Source organism: Astyanax mexicanus, chromosome 21 (genome assembly GCF_023375975.1).
Source record: "Astyanax mexicanus isolate ESR-SI-001 chromosome 21, AstMex3_surface, whole genome shotgun sequence".
Lineage (NCBI taxonomy): Eukaryota > Metazoa > Chordata > Actinopteri > Characiformes > Acestrorhamphidae > Astyanax > Astyanax mexicanus.
In genome coordinates, this window is record NC_064428.1 from 16,184,146 (window position 1) to 16,208,185 (window position 24,040).

Genomic DNA, 24,040 nt, shown 5'->3' on the forward strand with positions numbered 1-24,040 from the left:
AGATAGATAGATAGATAGATAGATAGATATATTCAGTGAGAGACATATCTACTGACAAACAAAAATAGATAGATAGATAGATACATATATACATAGATATATACATACATATATACGTACATAGATAGACATATTCAGTGACAAACGTATCTATTTACTTATCCAGGTATCCATGTCTGACAGACAGAGATAGATAGACATACTCATGAGGTTTTTAAGATTGATGTTTCTAGCGAGTGGTCCCCACAAAGGTTTAAATACATGTGCGCGCTCACACACACACACACACACACACACACACACACACACACACACACGTGCGTCTCATTTGGCAGACTGGGGTTCGGCGGTGTGTCCGTGGCTGTTTCAGAGACTCAGAGACAGTCATCACTCTTTCTCTTCCTCTCCGTCTCATTTTCTCTCCCTCTCTTCTCCTCTCATCTCTCTCTTTCTCTCTCTGTCCCTGTGTAAAGCGGTGTTGTTAACTCAGTGCGGCTGTAATGAGCCGCTTCCAGCAGTCTACTGAAGCTCATTAATGGACCTGACTCGGCGGAGCTGCTCCTCAGGGGAATGTTTCATGCAACAAAATGCGTCTTCTGCTCTGTCATCTTCTGTTCTTCTTCACTACAGGTGAGTACAGAGCTTTACTGAGCACCACAGATAACTGCAGCAGAGGCAGATATGTAGCCGAGCTAGGGAATGACTCTCAGTGAAATGACTGGCATCAAAACTGGTAAACATTAGTAGCTACAGAACAGCATGTTCGTAGTTGCAGTAAAAGTACACTCTTAGACTCTTAGTAGCTACACCCCTCATGTATCAGCACAGGGACTTTGTTGACTGTGCTGACTTTATGATCTTTCATTATTTCTGTCGTGTGACTGTAAAATTACATATGAATACTTTTAGGGTTCTGTTAAATTTGTCATTTAAAATTATCCAGAAAAAATCTTCTAGAAAAATACTAAGCTGTTTTGTAATTGTCAATGTGATTAAATTCCTGGTCTGGGTTTGTCCTATACTGTGCTACACCAGTAAGAGCCCTTGTGCAGGAGTCCTAAGACTTTATTAGCCCACCTTTTGATATATGAGTTACCTTACTTAAGTAAGTAAGTAAGTAAGTTGCACTGGACAAAAGTATCAGCTTAAAGGATGGCTGTTCATTTGAAAACATGTCTTATAGTGGTAAGTCAGCTGATTAAGTTGGTTTAATAGCACAGTGTATGCTTTATTTGTGTTAGATGCACTAGCTGGTCTAATGCTGCCTTTAAGTCGTGTTCAAAATATTGGATTTACTGGATAAGTGCACATGAACGACACCATTTTTTGGTTTATGTTAAGCTCCAACTTTAACACAAACACTGCATTTTCTTAGGGTGTTTCTTAGGGTCTTGCTTCAGACTGGAACCACTTAAACAGAAATAATGCTGCTCCAAAGCGCCAAAGTCGTAAATACAAGATTCTGAGTTGGACTCATCACCGTTTTGTTAGCTAGTTATCATGATGTGAGAAAACTCAAACTGTTTGACCAGCTTATCTCTTGACCATCTAAGAATATGGTTTTAAACCAGTTTGATGCATGTCTACAACCCTGATCAAGCTAGACCATTAGTATGACCAAGCCTTGCCATGCTAGTTGACCAGCCTGACCATTATGACCCAAGCTTGACCCAGGCTAATCAAGAGCTGATAACCCAACTAGCTTATCAACAAATGTTTTTTTTTACCACCTTGACCATCAAAGACCAGCTTAGAACCCCTACTACAGAACAATCTACCAGCAAAACTGGATTCGGAGCTAAATTTTACAGCAGAACTTCTTGGGGACCAATGTGTGGTGGACCAGGCTGGTGGCTCCAAATTGTGTACTAATTTCTAATACTAATACATTCATTAAAATAGCTTTTAAGTATGAAGTTCGTAATATAGATAAAAGTAAGGGATGCACAGAATATTTGGTCATATAAGTAAGAAAACCAATTAATTTACACAGAACAATGATTTATTCGGATTCTTGAGTCCTATTTACAGTAATACTGCAATATGTTTCTGCTAAAATTCCTAACCACAGTGACAGCACTTTACTTAATTTTAAGCCAAAACTGAGCTGAAAAAAGTTAGACGTTAGACATGGCTAAAAAACTATGGGAGGGCCCTTACTATCCACTGGGTACTCAGACTGCAGTATGTTAAAAACTCTGTGAGCAATCCAGCTCAGAGAATCAGTCAGCTTTTATCACAACTAAACAGTTACAGCCCAGCTGGAGCTTTTATAAGCATCATCAGTTTTAACCTGGCTATAAGCAGACATGGCTAAAACCCATGCTTCAGCCCAGCAGAGGCCGGCTGCTGTGTCTGTGTCCTTTGTTTCAAATTAAAAGTCCTCCGCATAGTTTGTAATTGTGACTTAATGACGTTTCATAAAAATCTTGAGTGTTTGCGACAAAAATGTTTGCACTGTGTTAAAAATGTCTGGTGTATACATTTTTAAAAGCAAAAGCAACAATATGTTTAAGGTATTTGGTTTAACTTTCTAAAACCAGTTCGTTTTGGCACGTCTCTAGTAAGAGTATCACAGTTGAGTATACTCTAAGAACTTACAGTGAAGTATGTTGGAAGTGCAAGGCTTCATTATCATATCCTGTTCCAAAAACAAAAGAGGATATTACATTAATACTTTCAGTACGATCCTGCCTAAGTTGTACTATTAAATAGTATATAGTGTATATCATATAGTATTAGTGTTTTTGTACTAGAATACTGTTGGTATGCAGTCTACTTGATGCATCTATTGTCTTTACTTATGGAGTCTTTGTTTATATGTCCTTTTTTCCATCAGTTCTGGAATTTCCTACCCTGAGTGTTCAAGAAATTCCTGTTTCCATTCATATCTGTGTATGTGTATGTGTTTCAGGATGGAACACGTCAGTGGACGGTCATGATCCAGCTCAGGTTCCTTACACGCACTCCGACAGTGACCCTGTATCTCCTTCGCCGGACACTCTGAACAGGGTGACCCATTCACCAGACATTCTTGGGTTCGGCAGCGGGTCCCCAACTGTGCTTGCCCTCGGAGGTGTGAGTGTACAACAGGGTGTAGGCGTGTCTGCGTCGGACGATAAGAGCAGACCCCCTATCCCACAGGAAAGCGCTCACAATGGACAGGAAAAGGCTGGAGCTGCAATCTCTGACCTTGCGCACACCGTCACACACTCTCCCGCTGATACACTCGCTCGCACACAGTCCACTCTCTCTTACACACATGCGGAGACACACACAGTTACGCAAACTGCCCCTCCTTCGCTTCGCACGAGTGCTGAAGCAAAATCGCGACAACTCTTAGCACACACACTGGCTGGGCATGATGATGATGATGTTGCCATGGCAACAAGCGCACATTTGAATAGAGAGACTGACAATGCACATACAGTCGCGCAGACACAATCGCTCACAAAGAGAACTCCGCCTACCGAGTCCAACAAACAAACAGGTACAGAAATATACTCCGGGCTACACAATAGCACGAGGGGCAGTCTATTGAATTCAACCGTTTCAGTGGCGAGCTCTCACACAGTCGGTCTCACAGCAGACCCGCTCACAAAAACCAACTCTACAAGCCTACGGGAAGAGTCTAACGTGCCGGACTCCTACAGTGTCACCAACAGTGACATGTCTGTGACATCGTCAGTTGATGAGGGTCTGTCGGTGGTGACCGTGAATTGCCAAAATCACCCGCCTAATGTAACTGCTGTTGCAAGTATACCTTACAAAAGAACACCAGCAACAGAAATGGACCAAACCAGTCAGTCTTTAAGGTTGGCTCAACCTAACCAGGAGTCGCCTCTTGACCGAACACAAGGCACAGAAATGGACCAAACCAGTCTGTCTCTGGGCTCAGCTAACCCTAACCAGGATGCACCTCACAACAGCACACTAGCAACAGAAATGGACCAAACCAGTCAGTCTCTGGCATCAACTAAATCTAACCAGGAGACATTTTTTGGCAGAACGCTAGGCACAGAAACCAACCAAACCAGTCATTCCCTAGGGTCAACAAACAGTAACCAGGACACACTTCAGAACAGCACACTAGCAACAGATACAGATCAAACCAGTCCATTTCTGAGGTTGGCTCAACCTTACCAAGAGATGCCTATAGACAGAACACCAGGCACAGAAACCGACCAAACCAGTCGATCTATGAGGTCAGCTAACCCTAACCAGGATGCACCTTATAACAGCACACTAGCGACAGATATGGACCAAACCAGGCAGTCTCTGACATCAGATCACCCTAACCGAGATGATCCTGAACAAACCCAAACATCAGTTTTGAATCGTTCGTCAACTCTTGCTGTTAATACTCATAATCCAACAATTTCTGATTCGCCCAGCCACTCTGAAGATCCAGTTTCTGAAAGTCCATTTCTAATGACACTCACAACAAGTAGAGAAGAGACACCACCATCAGCAGAGCAACCCTCATTTGAGACATTTCCTCCAAACCCACACGTGGAATACACCTCACAACCTGCCACTAATGTACCCTCGCCGGATTTTACCACCACACATATTGAGCGCACTACAGCAGCTAAAGATAGTTCCACATTTCTGCCTAGCACTATTAACCAATCCAAACCAAACACTGACCCTTCCAGTGCCTTCACAACAACCATGCCGGCAACACCCTCAGATTTGCTTCGGTTAAGTCCTGTTACCTCAGTTGAGCGACTAACTGAGAAAACCACAACTTTTAACCCTACTTTGACTTTACCTTCATCAAATACAGTAAGGAAAGATGGCGAGAGGGAGATGAGTTCCACTTCATTTGAATCTAAATCTATCTCTCCATCTGACACAATCACCCATCATTCAACCCATCAGGTTCATCCTACGGTGACTTCTCCTCGTACAGTGCAAGCACCATTCACTACAGAGGAGTATCTGTACAACACAAGTGAAAATGAACATGAACAGTTCGTCACACCCAAACACCAAACAACCTCGCCTCACATATTTAGTCCTCATATCTCTACAACTGCACACAGCGCAGGAACCACCACTGCTGTCCCTCAGTACACTACTTCCCTTCAGACCGACCACAGCACTAATGACATTAGCCATGCTAACTCCTCTCAGAGTGGCATTTCATTAGGTCCCATGATACCTGTTAGCATTTCTCCACCTATTAGCACTGAAACTGGATCAACAGAGCCAGGTAATGCCCAGACTGAAAGTCATGATCCTCTGACCCCTACAAATCATAGTCCTGTAATGAGCACAGCTAATGGAGAAGCTGTTAGCACTAGCATACCTTCACGCTGGGGCACAACTGCGTGGACAACAACTGTGTGGACAAGAATAACACCATCAACCCCTACACCATCCTCAAACCAGCTCACTACAAGCAGAAAAACAGTTCCTCCAGCACTTTTTACAACAGAACCTCCCAGTACTTACACCTTAACAACACAAATGAACACAAACTCATCCAAACCGACTGGATTAAACACCGCTTCAACAGTGAACAATTCAACACCCTGGCTCCGCCCCTTCATTCTCAAAACTGACAAAGATTGGTCACACAAGGCGCGGGTCTTCGTTGTTGAGGACCAACCAGCTATTATCAAAGGTAAGCAGCATACAAAAAATATATATATATTGAACTTATAATACAAGTTTATTTCTAATGTCTGTTGGTGCCTAGCTTTGTGTTTTTTTTTATTTAAATTGACTCAGAGTCTCTTGCACTTTCTCAGTGACTGCAGAAAAACATGGATGCTGTAGTTGCATTATCTTTCTTTTCTATAAAAATTAATACATTTATTAGACCCGCAATCTTTTACCAGACCAAGTGTCTCAGGCTGCCTTCCTTGAATTTACAGTGCAGCCCAAAGAAGCCACTTTGTCCTGTATATGTACTGTATTAATAGTAGAAAGTGAAAGTACACATTTTTTACAAAGGCATGAACAGTCAGTGTTTTTAACAGGGAGACAGAATATAAAAAAAATACCAGAAAAAAAATCAGATATGAAAAAATGATTTTGTAAACATACAATATCAGCAGGGGATCAAAAGATTAATTTCCCCACTGTATTTTATTACCAAGTACAGTACCAGAGCTCAGCTTTGGTCATCAATTCTTGCTGTTATTACTCATAATCCAACAACTACTGATTTGTCCAACCACTCTGAAGATCAAGGTTCTGAAAGTCCATTTCTAATGACACTGTATTTTTATACTGTATTTCATTATCAAGTCGAGTACCAGAGCTCAGCTTTGTTCGGCTTGTTTACGTATAAGCTGAAAAAAAAGTTATTATGAACCGAAGGAAAAGACCTAAGTGGTATATTGACCAGTCCAGACCAAAACTAGTTTTAGTTTTAGGTGGAGTGCTAGCAAAGGCTGAGTACAAATACTGCCGAGTCCAGTACATTTTTAGCTACACTAATATCAGCTAACAGCCTAAAAATAAATTAGATTAAATTAGCAGATTTTTTTTACACTAACATCAGACTGCAACCAACAGCACTATAACACCACATGTTCAATATTAGTATGATTTAATAAGATTAAATCGAATTGATTACAACTCAGCTACTCCATGCAGTGAAAAGAAAGGTCCTGCAATATAGTGAAACAAACATGTTTGCAAGGGAAAAATATTAATAATAATAATAATAATAATAAAAAATATATGTTAATATTAACACAGGGAAAACTGAGAGATGGTATTAGAGACTGGAGATTAAAAGACAGATTAGAGTGGAAAAAATGTACCACTTTAAAATAAGACTACCTTTATAAAGGCTTTGTAAATGGTTTACAATTAGTTTATTAATGGTTACTAATTAGGTTGTAAATGTCTTAAAAATCATTAATAATCATTTATAACACATACGTAGAAAGAGCAACAATGACCTTTTGTTTGTCAAATACTGAACCCACAGCCATCTATGTTGTTGCCCTTTCTATGTATGTGTTATAACTGATTATTAATGATTTTTAAGGCATTTACAACCTAATTAGTAACCATCCATAAACTAATTGTAACTCGTTTATAAACCCTTTATAAAGGTAGTCTTATTTTAAAGTGGTGCCGAAAAAACATATGGGCTGTTTTGTCATTGACACGTACTGTATGGAGATGGGCAGAGCTACAAATCATACTGAACCCAGCTAAAAGAAAAACATGGCACTAGGCCTGTGGTGGCTTCATTTGAGAGATGTTTTTCTGTTCATGCTTTTCTACAGTCATTAGCATACCTTCTGGTAGCAAACTGCTTCTTTCTTAGCTTGAAAAGCAAAGCAACAATTTGTTTTTGTTAAAAGATTTTCTCTGTGTTTTTAGTGGAAATGTTTCAAGTGCTGCTACAGGTGGTGCTGGAAGGAAACCCTCACTCATATGTGGGACTGGAGGAGGTAAAAATATAATCTGATTGAGTTTTGGCATCTTATCTTAGATATCATGTACATAATTCAGGTTGTTGATAGCTCCTTTGTCTTTAGTCTTGGGCAGCTTTAGTAAAGATAATGCTATTAGCCTAAATGGCAACAGGAAGCAACCATTTGCTAAATAAGCTAAGCAGTGATTGTGTGAGGTCTGTAGAGTGCACAGTAGGGTTACCACCCGTCCCGTAAAATATGGAATCGTCCTTTATTTGGCAACAAAATGTTCCGTCCCGTATTAAACTTTGATTTTACCAAATTAAAAAACTCTGGAATATAATCAAGAGGAAGATGGATGATCACAAGTAATCAAACCAAACTGAACTGCTTGAATTTTTGCACCAGGAGTAAAGGCATAAAAAGCAGTGTGTAAGACTGGTGGAGGAGAACATGATGCCAAGATGCATGAAAACTATTATTAAAAACCAGGATTACCACCAAATATTGATTTCTGAACTCTTAAAACTTAAACAATGAATATGATTTTCTTGCATCTTTTAAGCTATTTTCATTTTCTGCAAATAAATGCTTTAAATGCCAATATTTTTATTTGGAATTTGGGAGCAATGTTGTCAGTAGTTTGTAGAATAAAACATCAATGTTCATTTTACTCATATATATCTATAAATAGCAAAATCTGATAAACTGATTTAGAAACTGTAGTGGTCTCATAATTTGTCCCAGAGCTGTATATTATACTGATAAATCTTCCTGTGTGCAGGTGGAGCGATATCTGCACAGAGTTGCAGGTTACCAAAGTCAGCAAGTCACATGGCACAGGTAAGAATGTTTAATGTACAGTATGTGCTATAAGTGCAAGCCACATTCACAAAGTTAAAAATCTATGTATTGTTACATTACAAATGTTTTAATAATGTACTGGTACTTGTTAGTGACTATCAAATTAAATTTATTTATACAGTGCTTTTTACAACTGATATCGCAAAGCAGATTCACAGAGATGTGGAAGCAGGACAGAGAATCAGACAAAACATGAAACGTAGAACAATGAATCCCCAGTGAGCAAGAGTGACAAGGAAAAGTCCTTCAGAGCCTTGAGAGAATAAAAATATCAAGGCTAATATGTCAGAGGGAACTCATCCTCCTCAAATCAAACTACTAAGAAATGAATATTGAAAGGTCTTTTTACATTCACAAAGGTCTAAAACATTTGGATGAATAACTATAGCAACAATTAAAGCAGTCATAAAATTGATAGTTAGTAATTATATATTTGGTAATGGAGAGTTAGCAACTAGTCTCAGGCAGGCGGCCTAAACTGGGTAGAGGGCAGCTGATCTGTGGTGGGAGATGGGGAAGCCTGACGTCCAAAGACTTTAAAAAGACCATCAGCACCTAGGTGCACAGGTGACAGGGGAAACTGAGGGTGGAGCATCCATCTTAACTTGGAGGAAAGCAGAAAGATGGAATTAGTTTTAACTGAATTTATGGAAATCAGAAAATATAAAACATTATAGTACAGAAAGCCTTTCCAGGATAAGGATAAAATGAATGAACAGATTAATTTCGTCTCCATAGTAGTGCTGCTATTGTGGTTTTAATATTAACAGCAGCAGCAACTTTAGGCACAGTACTCCATGTTAGTTCAAATTCGCTAAACGAATGTGCTTGTCCTGAAGCAGCTGTATCCACGGCTCATTTTTCCTGCTTTTCCGGTTATTTTGAGAGGGTCCTGACTGCAGCCTGCAGGAAGGCGGAGTTGGACGTCCAGTGCGTCCAGCTCCGCCCACTTTGTTAGTGTCATGCCGTCCAGTCCCGCCCACTTTGTTAGCGTCATGCCGTCCAGCTCCGCCCACTTTGTTAGCGTCATGTCTTAGCTCCGCCTCTGAACGGAAGTAAACAATGTACAGGGCAGTTAGCGGACTTTAAATATAATGTGCCGCATCGTCCGGCTTAAATACTGTGTTTACACTACAAGCTTGCGACACTGACAAGGTGTGGCGTGGACAAAGTGGGTGACTGGACACGCTGGATGTCCAACTCCGCCTTCCCGCAGGCTGCAGTCAGTAGTAGTTGGTTATTTTTCTTCTTCTGCTTCCGTTGTTGAGGAACGCTGCTTAGCTTCCAGCAATTGGTCCGAAAGTTCGACCCATCCAGAAAAGCTCTTTCACACTGCAGGAGAACCGGACCATGGTTCAGAAGATCCGGACCGAGACCACCTCTCTTGGTCGGACCAAAATCTGGTCCTTTGGTCCGGACCGTGGTTCGCGGCCCCTTTCACACCTGCTACTTTGGTTCGGACTAAACTGAAAAGTCACGTGGTCATTTTTAACTTGCGTTATGATTCAGAGCTGTATCCTGTATACTAAAGAAGCCTAGTAGTTCTGTCAGTGTTTTATGTAATCAACAACTGACAGACAAAACAAATTACAAATACTATTCTACATACTATAAGTATATTTCAACAATATTTATTGTTTTAAATAGGCCTGTCACAAAAATTACATTATTAACTTATCATACAACAAATGGAAACACCCTCAATAATTGAACTTATTGAGTCTATTAATGTGAATCTGTATGTCAACTTTGTTTTAAAATGCTATATTTATTCTTTTTGATTTTATTTATATTATATTTAGGCCTGCCTGTAATGATAAGTACATTAATGACAAAGCGTACAATATATGGATAAATGTTGAACTTGGCCAAAATATCAGCTTTGTTTAAAAACAGCAGTTTTATTTTATTTATTATTATTACTGTTAGTATGTTTTACGAATGTAGTATTTTCATTTTTTTTTCTGGTGCGCACCATCTGAATTAGCCTTTCTCGCTTTACTCTCCGACTGCTGCTTCTCACTGTGTACTTTGCCTGTGTGAACTCTGCGCTTCCGAATAAGCACAGATCTGATCACAGGCAGAAGAGAGCGTCTGGTGATCTTATAGCACACGTGAGTGGTCTGTGGGTTTACTGCACCGCAATAAAGCACGTATAGCATAAAGATAAGAGAAGTTCCTCCGCTTTAAATAAACACTGTCAAAATTAAGCATTCTCGTCAGTTTATCGGTTTGACCGCAGTCCGCCTATTAGTCACCTCTGCCCCAAGTCCATGAACCCCTGGATCCTCAGCGTATCTAAGGGGAAAAAAACATTAATTACCAAAAGCGAAATTAAATAAGTAGGTTTTCAGTCTAGACTTAAAGATTGAGGCTGTGTCTGAACTACCTGAGGTTATTCCAGAGTTGGGAGACTTAATAAGAGAAGGCAGTTCTCCCTGCTCAACTGCTCTTAACTTTGGGAACTAATAGAAAGCCGGCACCCTGTGTTTTTGTGACGGCTCATAAAAGGTGATGACGTCTTACAAATATTTTTATAGGCTTTGTAGGTACATTTATAGTCTATGAACGTACCAACCAAAATTGACACTAATTAGGAAAGTGGTCTAATGTTTGGTTCAGGCCTGAGGCATTAAATGTGGGTTGCAGGGCGGGGGGGGGGGTGACGGCCAAAATTCTGCTGCATACAGAAAGTTCTCTTATCCTGAGAAGGTTTGGATACCTGTGTTTAGATTACATGTTTTGTTCATTTTTAAAATGATATAATCTAATCATCTCTACAGATTTAAATATTGACATTTTCTGCTAATGTTGCAGTTAGGTGTTCCAGTGAAATATTCATGCCCCCAATTTAATCTATGTACTTTAATACTGACTTTCTATAAATAATGCAGCAACAAATGCAGCCATTGTTAGTTTTGGCATTTCTGTACCAGAATTCACCACCACTGTGTTAGAGTTTTAATTAATTTATCTCTTGTTTGTTATCTCTTGGCGTTTAGTGGCCCAGTGCTTCAGACCGTGGTCAGTTTCCGCACGATGGATGCTCTCTCCTGGCTGGGGAGGGCGGAGTCTCTTTTGCAGGAGGCCAGGCTAAGTCCACTTCCTGGAGAGGGGATATATGTCGGTGGAGCCAGGGTGAAAAACATCACCGTAGGAGGTGAGGCACCAACACAGAAAACACACCAGTCTTGAGGTTTCTCAAGCACTCTTTGAAGCTGGATTAATTTTACATAACAACATTGCTGCATTTTAAACTACAGAAACATTTTTTTTCCAAATTACCACAAGTATTGGAATAGCATGGCCAATTCTTTTGTTTTTGCTTTGCTAGCCCAGGTTGACCGTGTCCATAGCATTGCATAGTTAACATCATACACTCATCATCAGAATAATAGTTGGACCCAAAAGAAGGTGTTGGATTGCAGAGCTATTCAGAGGAAAGATTTGGATGGTTACCAGTTATTGTATTGTAAAAAACTAAATATACAAATTATTTCCCTGTTATATTTCAGTGTTGATTTTATAGTTTTAAAATAATAGTTAAAATGTTAGTTAAAATGTGAAGTGCTGCAATGTGAAACTGTTGAAAATAATTCCAGTAGCATAACATTACATCCCTGATGTTCAGTTCCTAGGTGCAGACTTTCCAGAGGGAACTAATTAAAGGACACATCCTTACTCACTTAATGTAGAAAATAATTCCCTCAGTTTTAATTAATTGTTCTGTTAATTTAATAGATAATTCCCTTAGTTTTAATAAATCTTTCTCTTTATTTAATAAGTATTTTCAATAAATTGTTCTTTTAATTTAATAGATTTTCCCGCAGTTTTAATAAATTGTTCTGTTAGTTTATAAGATAATTCCTTTAGTTATAATAAATATGTCTGTTAATTTAATAGATAATTCCCTCAGTTTAAATAAATGAAAGATAATTCCCTTAGTTTTAATACATCTTTCTGTTAATTTAATAGATAATTCCCTCAGTTTTAATAAATCGCTCTGTTTTGAGGGTTATTATTATTAAATAATAATAATAATAATTGAGGGTAAGTATTATTAAATAATTATTGAATAATTGCATTTAATTAAAATATTTTAATTTTTAGACCAGTGTTGTTTGTTGCAGAACCTCATTAACATAACTAGTTGCTCCACATTTTCTAAATACACACTCTGGTGTGCTGTTCCAACAAGACAACGCTCATCCACATACTGCAGCCATCTCAAGAGCTGCTAACCCAGGCTAGCACTGCTGGAGCAGCAATAGCAGTACAAGCTAACAGCGTTAGCTCTTTCGCCATTCAGATGTGAGAATACCAAATTGGATCCAGCGCGTTTACTGTATTAAAACAAGCTACGTGGGATGAACTGCTAGCTAATATCGTTATCTGCTAATGCTGTGCCTTAGTAGAAATCTGGAAATCTAAACTTACTGTTAATGAATGGAAGTGTTTTCCAGAGACAAATCTGTGAAGATTAACATCCAGCACTCGTTTGACTTAAAAAAAAAAGTCAATTCTTTTTTAAGAATTACAGTTTTCTTTACTTGGCTTATCTTTACATGTCTCGACACCCAACAGCAAGACCTGCTGAATTAGAAGATATACTCCGGTGCACCTTATGTATGAAAATAGATGTTTATTGATAATGTGATAATCTGGTGCGTCATATAGTGCAAAAAATATGGTAATTGTCTGGCTATTGTGTTACACATGCATGACACGCTACTTCTATATGAGTAGCTCAATAATGACTGCCCATATCAGGTGTAAATTTTCATTTAATGAATTATTGTTTCTGCTAAACTTTATCTTTCTTTCGAAAAGCATTGCATTCCTTCTGGATGCATAAGCTGAGTGTATATGTTTTGGATGGTGAGTGTATGGTGAGTGTATGAGTTAACTATGAGTTAATTATGTCTAAAATTCTTTTCTCTCAGGCTTGCACACTGATGTCTGCTCATGGCTGTTTACCTGCCCGTCTGGATTCCAGTGTGTGTCTTCAGAGGGCAATGCCAGCTGCAGTTCAGTTTGCCACTCGGAGTACTGCAAACACCAGGGCATCTGTGTCCACCGGTCTGGGCAACAACCCCTCTGCCAGTGAGTTCCACACCAGCACATATACGTTCACTTTTAAATCTAACTCTAACTTTAGAGTTTACTATGGTTTGGGGTAAAACAGATTTTGGACCAGCCAGGACTGAGAGCATCATCAGTTGTGGGTGGGATGGACCATCAGGGCGTTTCCAAGTCATATTTTAAGTGAAGTCATCAGCCATCAATTTATTTTATAGTACACAACCAATTAAATGGATTCCACTAAAACTACGTAGCTGCCTGTCTGTAACAGTTGCAGTTACAGTTATTCATTCATTATTTCTTATGAAATTAACGATATTAGAAAGACGTTTTTGAAGTAACTGTCTATACTGTCCAGACAGTAGATTTTGTTCAATTTTAGAGCATTGCTGTGAGGATTTGATTGCATTCAGTGGTGGTAGATTTTTGGATGAACATTCCCAAACTATTCCAATAGTATTGGACTGAGCACCATCATTCCAGAGAACACAGTTCCACTGCTTCACAGCTCACTGTTTGGGGAGGTGGAGCGTTAGGGGGTTGTAGTGCACTATAGGACCCTGTGGAGTGGCCCAAACTTTTGTCCTTAATGGCATTTTTTGCACTTATATTACTTTTTACTTTAAGTAGTTTTGAAAGCAGTAATTTTACTTGAGCCTGAGCTAAAACTTCAACTTCTACAACTAAGTATTTTAAACCTTAGTATATATTTCTATTTTTCTCCCTATTTAGCTAGGCCAATTATCCCACATATTCAGCTGCTACTCAGCTGCTACTCAGCCACTGCCTCTTTTCTAACTGCTGTTGATGTAGCAATGCTGAGTAGTATCACAGCGCTCTCGTAGGGAAGCGCAGCGACCCGGTTCTGATACATCAGCTCACAGATGCCTTGTGCTGATCAACATCACCCTAGTAGTGATGAGGGGGAAAAAGCACAATCTACCCAGCCAGAGAGAGCAAGGCCAATTGTGCTCTCTCAGGGCTCTGGCAGCTGGTGGCAAGCTGAATGACCATATACTTTACTTTAACCTGAGTAATGAATGTAAAAAATGTTCACACCTTTGATAAATACGGATACTGATACTCATTTACTCATTTTTGTAAGTGCAAACAAGGCTGTAAAACCAACATCTGATACTCTGTGCCCAATGCATTCTAGATCAGTCCCAGATCAGAGATCCACAGCACAGGGTAAGAGTGAGAGACTGAGCAAAATAATATGTCAGGGAGAGAATTCAATAAGGCAAGTGAGTTCAGCTCAGCAGAGAATCATCCTTAGTGCAACGAAACTCACGAAGCACAACATCCAGCCATAGTTGGTCAACCTTCATATCAAAGAGCTCATTAATCCAACACAAAGAATCCACATGCAGTAAAAAAAAACGTTGGTAAAAAAAGTCAAAAGTGAAACTTGCTTAAAAAGAGACACTCACCCCCCTCCTATTTATTTCCTGTTTTTTCCTATCATGTGATCTAATTATAGTAAATCAAACTTCTTTTTTTGATTTAAATAATTTCCTAAAAGTAAGCTTGATTGAAAACATTTTAAATGTGTTTATATACTGTGACTCAACAGAACTCAATATAAACAAATTAACTGCTGCATTACTTTACTTTAGAGTGACATCTTCACTATTTAATAATGCTTCTGATTTGCTTTATTCTAAGTAGGTATCAGTATTGGTATTTGTATCAGAAAGTACAAAAATACATGTACCTGTACTTGTACTCATTGGGAAAAATGGTATCTATGCATTCCTACTTATTAGATAAGTCTAATAATAATAATTGTCTATAATTGTGACTTATGTTTAAGGATTCAATCAGACTTTATTGTTATTCACATCCCATGTTGGAATAAAATTGTATTCTCTTATATATTAATCAGACCACATTTTTTATTAGCAATCAAAGCAGAAATCCAGTGACTTCCAAAGGATTTAGGTACCTTTTCTGGCAGTGCAAGTGATTAAACTAAAATCCTTGAGAATTTAGTTCACTGATCTCTGTGGCCTGTGTATGCTCTGTGCTCGGTAGGTGTCCTGTGGGGGAGGATTTCTGGTTTATGGGGCAGCGATGTGACCTGCGTATGACCCGGCAGCGGCTGGTTGGCGTGTGCTTTGCTGTGCTGCTTGCTGTGGCTCTGTTGATGGCTGTTCTGTGTTATCTGGTCGTGCGGCGCTTTAAGACCATGCTGGTTCAGGCCAAAGTGGACCAAACACGCAGCAGGTATGTCACACACTTTTTTTTTGGCTGCTATTTGAGAAAAATGAGAAATATTGCTGATCTGGGCGCAGCTACAATCACGCCTATGAGGTATTATCCTGACTTTGTTATCGGAAAGGGTTTGCAGGAAATCGTTGGCCCGTTTAAACAAACCTTGGTTTTGAAGGACACAGCAGTGAAGCAGGGGGACATGAGGGAGGGGCTGAGGGGCAGACCCACACACACACACACACACACACACACACACACACAGCCATGCACAAGGTCAAGGTCATCAACGTTATTTTAAATCCTGTGTTGGAAATGAAATCCTAATCTTTTTATTCTAACAGTTTTAAAGGAGCCATGTCCTACATTGTATTGTATTAAATTGTATTGTATTGTATTTTACACTCTGAGGCCCACTGAGGACATTAGCATGATCAAAATTAATTTTCCAAGCTGCCATTAACATTTAGACTTAATTATAAGCAATCTGAATTAGTCACTGTGCTTTTAAGACTAATATGTCCTCATAGATTATTATACTCACTTAGATACATAGGCTTAAAATAAATTAACATTTTCATATATACAGTGGTGCTTAAAAGTTTGTGTATCCTTTAGAATTATATATATATTTGCATACAAAATGAGCTAAACATTATTATATTTTTACACTAAAAGTCCTAAAAGTAGAAAAAGGAAACTCAGTTAAACAGGAAAGGAAATATAGATATTATACTTTTTATTTTTTCCTTTTATTAAGAAAAATGATCCAATATTACATATTTGTGAGTGGCAAACATAAGTAACCTCTAGAAGTCAGTTTTTAAAGGTGAATGTATCCCGGTCTGCTCTTTACAACACATGTTTGTGGAAATGTATCACAGCCCAAACAAAGAAAATTACTGAGGACCTCAGAAAAAGAGTTGTTGGGGCTCCGAGTGGTTCAGCCGGTTCGAATCCTGTTTATGTAGCTTGCCATTGGCTGCCGGAGCCCTGAGAGAGCACAATTGGCCTTGGTCTCTCTGGGTGGGTAGATGGTGCTCTTTCCCTACATCACTCCAAATGGTGATGTCGATCAGCACAAGGCGTCTGTGAGCTGATGTATCAGAACCAAGTCGCTGTGCTTTCCTCCGAGCATTAGCGCTGTGATGCTACTCAGTAATGCTACATCAGCAACAGAGGTGGTGGCTGACTTCACATGTATCGGAGGAGGCATGTGCTAGTCTTCACCCTCCTGGTGTTGGGCATTGCTCGTGATAGGGGAGTGCAGGACTTATTTTATTAATTAAAATCTTTCACATTGTAAGTTGAAACACATTTAGAGCACTAGAAACGCAGTAGCACAAAGCGGCAGTACAAACATGTTACGTAAAAATAAGATTGAGTTATGGTCTAAAAATTATATTTAAATCAAATAAAGTCTTCACTGGTTTATTATTTACTCTTAGTAAATAACTTCTTATTGTTAATGTACCAGTGAACAGTAGCCTTAGTGCTTACAGTACTAGTATGAAAGGAAACACACACACAGTTTATCTGATTTGGGTCAGATTTAGAGTAAATTTGGGTGTAGCAGCAGAATTCAGCACGTTGCACTGTGTGTGTTTTTGTGTGCGCCTGTGAAGTTATCGCAGGTTTAACCACTTTGACGAGCTGTCGGCTCGTTTTTGGGGAAGGTCCTGGCCAGGCTCGGAGGACTCGCTGGATAACCCTGCCTTCACCCGCTCTGATGAAATCCTGCACATGAGGGCACTGGACCACACCTGCTGTTACCATGACGACACCATGTCCATCACCTCCACCTACCAGGGCAGTGTCTCGCACCTGAATACTGTATATCCTCACAGGTATGTTCCCATGACACATAAAAACACACACACACACACACACACTTTTAAGTTTGCATTCTTTTCACTGTATTCCCAGAATGTTATAAATGATGTTCTGTTCAAAGCAATGCACTGATTACTGTTATCTCCCCAAGTCCACTGTCTGTTTTCAGGGGGCAGTGTCCCCAATAGTTCAGATCAGTTCAGATGCCACTACTATTTTTTTAAATACAATGGAGATTTACATTTTTTACACACAAATGATCACAACCTTCTCAACCATCACCATGTTTGTTGTTTTAGAAATGTTTGACACTAAACTGTCCTCTAGTGGATACAGTTAAAAAACATGCAAACGTTTGGAACCCATAGAACTTAATTATTAATAAAGTCACCCAAAGTATGAAAAAAATGCAATTATTCAGTAAACAGAAGCCACATTATTTTACATTCTTCAAAGAAGGCACCTCTTTCTCACATGACAGTTTTGGGGTAGAGTCACCTAAAATTCAGACTTTCAGTTAACAGCTGTGCTGAATTCATCAAGAAAAGACGATATAAAGGTTTTTAAGAACATTCAAAGTATCTCCAAGAGCAGTCACAAAAACACTCTTATATTAAATATAAAATATTATGATGAAACTGGCACTGATCAGGACTGCACCAGGAAAGGAGGAGCAACAGTTACCTCATATAAGAGAGTTTTTTTGCTTGTTTAAGACTTTTAAGATTCTTACCTATATATATATATATTATGGTAAGCCAAACAGGAAATATATAATAAAAGCCGATATATATATATAATGAAAGCCGATATATATATAATGAAAGCGATATATATATAATGAACTCTGATATATATATATATAATAAAAGTGATATATATATAATGAAAGTGATATGTATATAATGAAAGCTAATATATATAATGAACGCTGATATATATATAATAAACTCTGATATATATAATACTCTAATATATATATATATATATATATATATATATATATATATATATATATATATAATGAAAGTGATATATATATAATGAAAGTGATATATATATAATGAAAGCGATATATATATAATGAACTCTTATATATATATATATATATATATAGTAAAGGCTGATATATATATATATATATAATGAAAACTGATATATATATAATGAAAGCGATATATATATAATGAAAGCTGATATATATATATAATGAACGCTGGTAGACCGTCCCCGGCTCGGGGAAAGCAGCTCGCGGGCCGGACCTTTTTTGCCACCTTCGCCCCCTGACACTTTAAAGCCAGTCTGAGGCTGGTCGCGCCGCTCCTCCGTGGAGAGAGTGCGCCGCGCTGCCTGCCGGTGGTCGGCCTCCCCTGCGCGAGGAGCTGCGGCCGGCTGAACCACAACGCCACCTTCAGTCTCTCAGGCTGACCCGTTTACCTCTTAAAGGGTCTTAACAGCTTTCATTATATATATATATTAGGGGTGTCACGATTCTCTAAATCCTCGATTCGATTTCATTTTCGATTTGAGGGTCACGATTCGATTCGATTCTCGATTTTCTTGTTTTTTTTCTTGTTATTATTTTATGCCTCATAAAATTTAAATAATATATTTATTATTATTATTATTATTATAAATATTATAAATATTATTATTATTATTTATTAAGCTATATATGGTAATGCCATCTAGTGACTTTTTTTGGTAGCAACAGTGTGCACTATTAAAACAAGCAGTTTATCAGAGCTGTGTGTGGATGGCTGGTGAAACTGCTCACTTACATGAAGCTGCAGTTCTTCATCCAACCACTAGCAGCAGCAGCACAAGCCCCGCTCTCTTCACTCAGTCACTACTTCAGTACAGCCCAGCCACGGGCTACAGAGCTCAGCCAGTCCGTTTTTACTGTTTCTGTAAACAAATAAAGGTTTTAACCCCACTAACCGGATAATACAGCTCACTACAGTTCATCTTTCAGCCCAAGCAGCTAACAGCAGCAGGTTAGAACAGCCGACACGGAGGCACTGCTCGGATTACATTATAAACAGGTCAGTTAGCGCGCTGCTAACCTCAGGATGTTTATAACTACGGAGTTTAGTGAACACACCACGGCCGCCAGGTAAGTCTTTTAAAGGCTACTGAAGACTATTAAAGGCTATTAGAGGTTATTGAAAGCATTATTGGGGGCAGAAATCAGTACAGGCTGGTTAGATAAGTGATGTGGTGAAACTGTGACTAGCGCTGTCACAGTGATGTTTATTAACGTCATTAAAACAGATTTTGTCAGGTATTGTCTTATAAATATTTACACATAACTTATATCTCTCCTGAAAAGCTTTTATTTTAGTCAGAAACACGCTTGTGTTTACTTTATCTGAGAGAAAGATGTTTTTTTAATTCAATGGAAAGCAACAGGTGTAGTCAATTATAAGTTTAAGATTTTTAATCCACCTCACTGTGATCTATAGTCAGTGTTCTCAAGTCACACTGACACACGCATTTCAGCGAGTTCACACGCTCTCACCTGCGTGCACCCACCCCTCCGTTAGATACAGATACAAAACCTGCGCGCCCAACCCCCGCCCCCCTCCCCCGTTGGACAGATAAAAAACAGTGATCACACTCCCGCCGACACTCAAAACTTGAGAGCCCTGTCTATATTTCTATAAATCCGTTTTCAGTTTCTCCTCCGTGGTTGAAAGGCAGCTGTCTCTCACACAGCAGAACTGAGGGCGGGGCTGCGCTCATGCAGCGGCTCTCTATTTAAATGAATAGGATGCGCTGTGTTGGTGCCGCGCCATTTGCGTAGCGCGCGCGGGAGGGATCGTCGATCCTCTTTTTGACTTCGATACTCGAGACCATGACCTCATTTCGATTCGATTTCGATAAAATATCGAGATCGTGACACCCCTAATATATATATCAGCTTTTATTATATATATATATATATATATATATATACATATATATATATATATATATATATATATCAGAGTTCATTATATATATATCGCTTTTATTATATATATATATATCGCTTTCATTATATATATATCAGCTTTCATTATATATATATATCAGCTTTCATTATATATATATATCAGCTTTCATTATATATATATCAGAGTTCATTATATATATATATATATCGTCTTTTATTATACATATATATATATCGGCTTTCATTATATATATATCGGCTTTCATTATATATATATATATATCGCTTTCATTATATACATATATGCGTTTAATATATATTTCCTGTTTGGCTTGCCATAATATATATATATACATATATATATATATATATATATATACATATAAACATTGAATGAGAAGGTGTATCCAAATTTGGAAGCACAGTAGTATATGAAGTGTTGGTACCATCTACAGGACATGTTTTCTTTTTTTTTTTCTGTTGGAGCTGTAGGTGTGAGATGCAGTCTTTCTAACATACAGAGCTATGTGATCACTTACTGTGTACAGTAGAAATAATGTAGCATTTTAATAGAGCTGAACTAATTGTTTGCTTTATTTACTGTGGTTTTGTGGAATTATAAAAAGCATATGACTGCAAATCTGTCATATTTAATTCCTGACAAATTGCTTATTTGCCAATGATGAACATAATACATTTTACCACAGACCTCAATGTTTTTGAAATTAAAAACACCATCGTCCTGATCTTGCTTTCATCAAGGACTATAGAAGGACCCTCACAAGACTAGATATTGACGGTTCGACTGTGCCTGATTATAGTATTCAAATATTTTAGAAAAAAGCCAACTTTAGCTTAGGATGCAAACTATCTAAGGCAGTGCTAATGGCATAGTGCAGGAAAACAGAAAACTTGGTCACGACTCCAGCTAACACTGACTAACCAAATTGAAATTTTTACCAAATGAAAAAAACTCTGGAGTATAATCAAGAGGAAGATGGTTGATCACAAACCATCAAACCAAACTGAACTGGTTGAATTTTTGCACCAGGAGTAAATCAGCATAAAGTTATCCAAAAGCAGTGTGTAAGACTGGTGGAGGAGAACATGATGACAAGATGCATGAAAAAACTGTGATTAAAAACCAGGGTTATTCCACCAAATATTGATTTCTTAAAACTTTATGAATATGAATAATTTATTATTTCAGCCATTTCTCATTTTCTGCAAACAAATGCTCTAAATGACAATATTTTTATTTGGAATTTGGGAGAAATGTTGAAGTGGTCTCTTATTTTTTTCCAGATCTGTATATCATGTTTTATCTGCTTAGTTTCAATCTTATAACTTAATTTATTAATTTATGCATTCCTGCTTCAGACCTGTAACACATAAAAATAATTTGGACAGTACAGTACAATACAGTATTAACCCCTATTGTAATGTAGTCATTCTCCGAACCCTTCGAGTAAAGGAGGTTTGAAATACCAGTGAACCAAGTGGAACACTGTCACCATGGTCTGAGAATCGCTGGTTAGAATCCTGGGTCAAGTTACTCACCCTCAGCAGCAGGAGTCTGAGAGAGCACAATTGGCCTTGATTTCTCTGGTTGGGTAGCTGGTGCTCTCTCCATGTGACCCCCAAGAAGAATGTAAAATATAAAAAAAACTGGTTTGATAAAATAAGCGAAACAACACTGAATTAAAGGTCCTTCGGAATTTTTGACTGGTACTGTATTTCCACATTTGCTGCCGCAGTACCGTTTTTCGCCTGTTTAGGGCAGTGTTGTACTGTCAAACCACTGTCATTACATTTCTCAGTATGATTAATCTACTCTTTTTTTTTTTTCAGTTCTCATTATCGATGGGATCTCAGCAACTACAGTCTTGCAGATGGTGTGGTTGATTCAGGAAAGGCCAGTGACCTGTCTGTATGTAGCTGGCCAATCGAACCAATACAGTGGACACCTTTCCCTTTATTACAGCAACTCTCTAAAAACACAGCCTCAGTGAGTCACACAACCAAAATACAAACACACACATTGATTTTACTTGTTGTACAGATATATAGGCTGACTAACTGCTTTTAACTGCTTCCTCCTCCATTTTCAGGTTAAAGCCTCGCGTCCTCGCTCGTACTGTGAAGGCATGGAGCTGGTGGAGCTAGAGAAAAGCTGGACAGCGTAGGAGGACTAAGGAGCAAGATGCGTCTCTGATGAGACTGAGCCAAAAGACTCGGTTACAGGATACTTGAAGTTTTTTGATGGAGAGCTAGACGGACAAGCTAAGCCTCGCAGTTTGTTCTCTTCCTTGATTAATCAGACTGGATGAACTGTATTCATCTGCGAGACTGTGTTTATTAAACGTTTCTGCTGATGTGAGAATACCCTCACTTGCTGTTGAAGGACATATCAGAACTGGACAGCCGTGAATTCTCGTTCATTTTCAGTGGGTTTGCTTAGAATTCCTGTCAAAGATATTTTTCAGTTGTTCAGCTGTTTTTTTTGTAATTTTATATAGAATTTAAAGAAAAACAATGAAGTATTATCTTCTAAATAATATTGTAAATCACTCACCAAATGTGTTTATACTTAATATTTAAAGTATTTTGGGATGATAAATATGAAATATGGGTTTAATATGGGTGTAACTGGTTGACAATCTGAGCTGGTCTACAACCTGACCAAACTATAAATGACCAGCATGACCAAAAACTTGACCATGTTGCTTTAGCATCATGCTCAGCATTAGCAAACCAGACTGACCAGCAAGTCAAACGACATACTGAGGAGCGGTGTGTTTGTTTTTATTTATTTTTTCCTTTCTTCTTGGGTTTACCTGCTTTGAGATCAACTGTTCTGCAATTGGGTTCAACAACCCTCTGGGCTGGAGAGCTACAAGTCTGTAGCACTCCATCCCATTACATTTCCTTCTCCCGTCACATAATGACTTGGAAAATATCTGGCCAGTCAGACCAGTCACCAGCAAAAGCTGATCATGCGATGGATTTTGGAACACTTTCCAAATCCAGCCATTAGCTTAAACTCCCCGGTCAAATGGAGGCACCTTTTCTGGGCACATGTAGCACCAAACACATGTTTCTGTTTCATTGGGCAGCTGTACATGCTTGAAGGAGAACAATAACGCCCAGTTTATTTTTTTATCACCTATTTCATCAACAGATTCCTGCACTAGCTAACATCTTGCTGAGTGATTGGGCAGAGGGAGATTACTGGGTATCAATCCTGCTATTTCCTGAAAGATCACCATTTTTTAAATAAGGGGCATTCTGCACATTTCGATTAGAACCTCATTCTCTTGAAACTGTTGAAGAGTAATGTAAGTGCCTGGGGATGCACAAAAAATGACTAATAAACTGTTGTTGTATTTACCACATCTGGTACTTAGTATGTTCACATACAGCTCAACCAGCCCTAACATTAAAAACTCCTGCCTAATAACATGCTGCGATGGCTCCCTAAGACCTCTTAATGTGATAGTAGTAGATCCTTTAACCCTTTCAGACCTAAAATTTGATAATAATTGTTTTTTTATCTATAATACACACAAAGACTGTATGTTCTAATATAAAACCTATATAAAATGTATATAAAGATTTTATCCATTTAACTAAGTTTTTTATTTTGTATTAGATATTGAAAAATGTAAAAATGAGCTCTTACTTTGCCCTGTTGGCTCTAGTGCTGCCATGCTCTAGTGTC

General features: G+C 38.5%; 1 protein-coding gene across 2 annotated transcripts; it reads left to right on the forward strand.

Moving 5' to 3' along the window:
* The first annotated feature begins 303 nt into the window (after positions 1–303).
* Positions 304–23,709, forward strand: si:ch211-14k19.8 (mucin-2). 2 transcript variants are annotated; one of them, XM_022674910.2, is made up of 10 exons: positions 304–630; positions 2,915–5,632; positions 7,354–7,424; positions 8,173–8,231; positions 11,255–11,412; positions 13,196–13,355; positions 15,372–15,563; positions 17,174–17,395; positions 22,171–22,327; positions 22,431–23,709. In XM_022674910.2, exons 1-10 carry the CDS (start codon positions 588–590, stop codon positions 22,503–22,505), a joined length of 3,855 nt encoding a protein of 1,284 aa, XP_022530631.2. In that variant the 5' UTR covers positions 304–587; the 3' UTR covers positions 22,506–23,709. The 2 variants fall into 2 exon arrangements, with proteins under 2 accessions (XP_022530631.2, XP_022530632.2); XM_022674911.2 differs by having other exon boundaries at positions 17,225–17,395.
* The last annotated feature ends 331 nt before the right edge of the window (positions 23,710–24,040 follow it).

Bases quoted from the DNA above. Each gene is read 5' to 3' on its own strand.
- si:ch211-14k19.8 (XM_022674910.2), top strand. From the start codon at position 588: ATGCGTCTTCTGCTCTGTCATCTTCTGTTCTTCTTCACTACAG. The intron at 5,633-7,353 runs GTAAGCAGCATA...CTGTGTTTTTAG, and splicing joins CCAACCAGCTATTATCAAAG to TGGAAATGTTTCAAGTGCTG. The intron at 8,232-11,254 runs GTAAGAATGTTT...CTTGGCGTTTAG, and splicing joins CAGCAAGTCACATGGCACAG to TGGCCCAGTGCTTCAGACCG.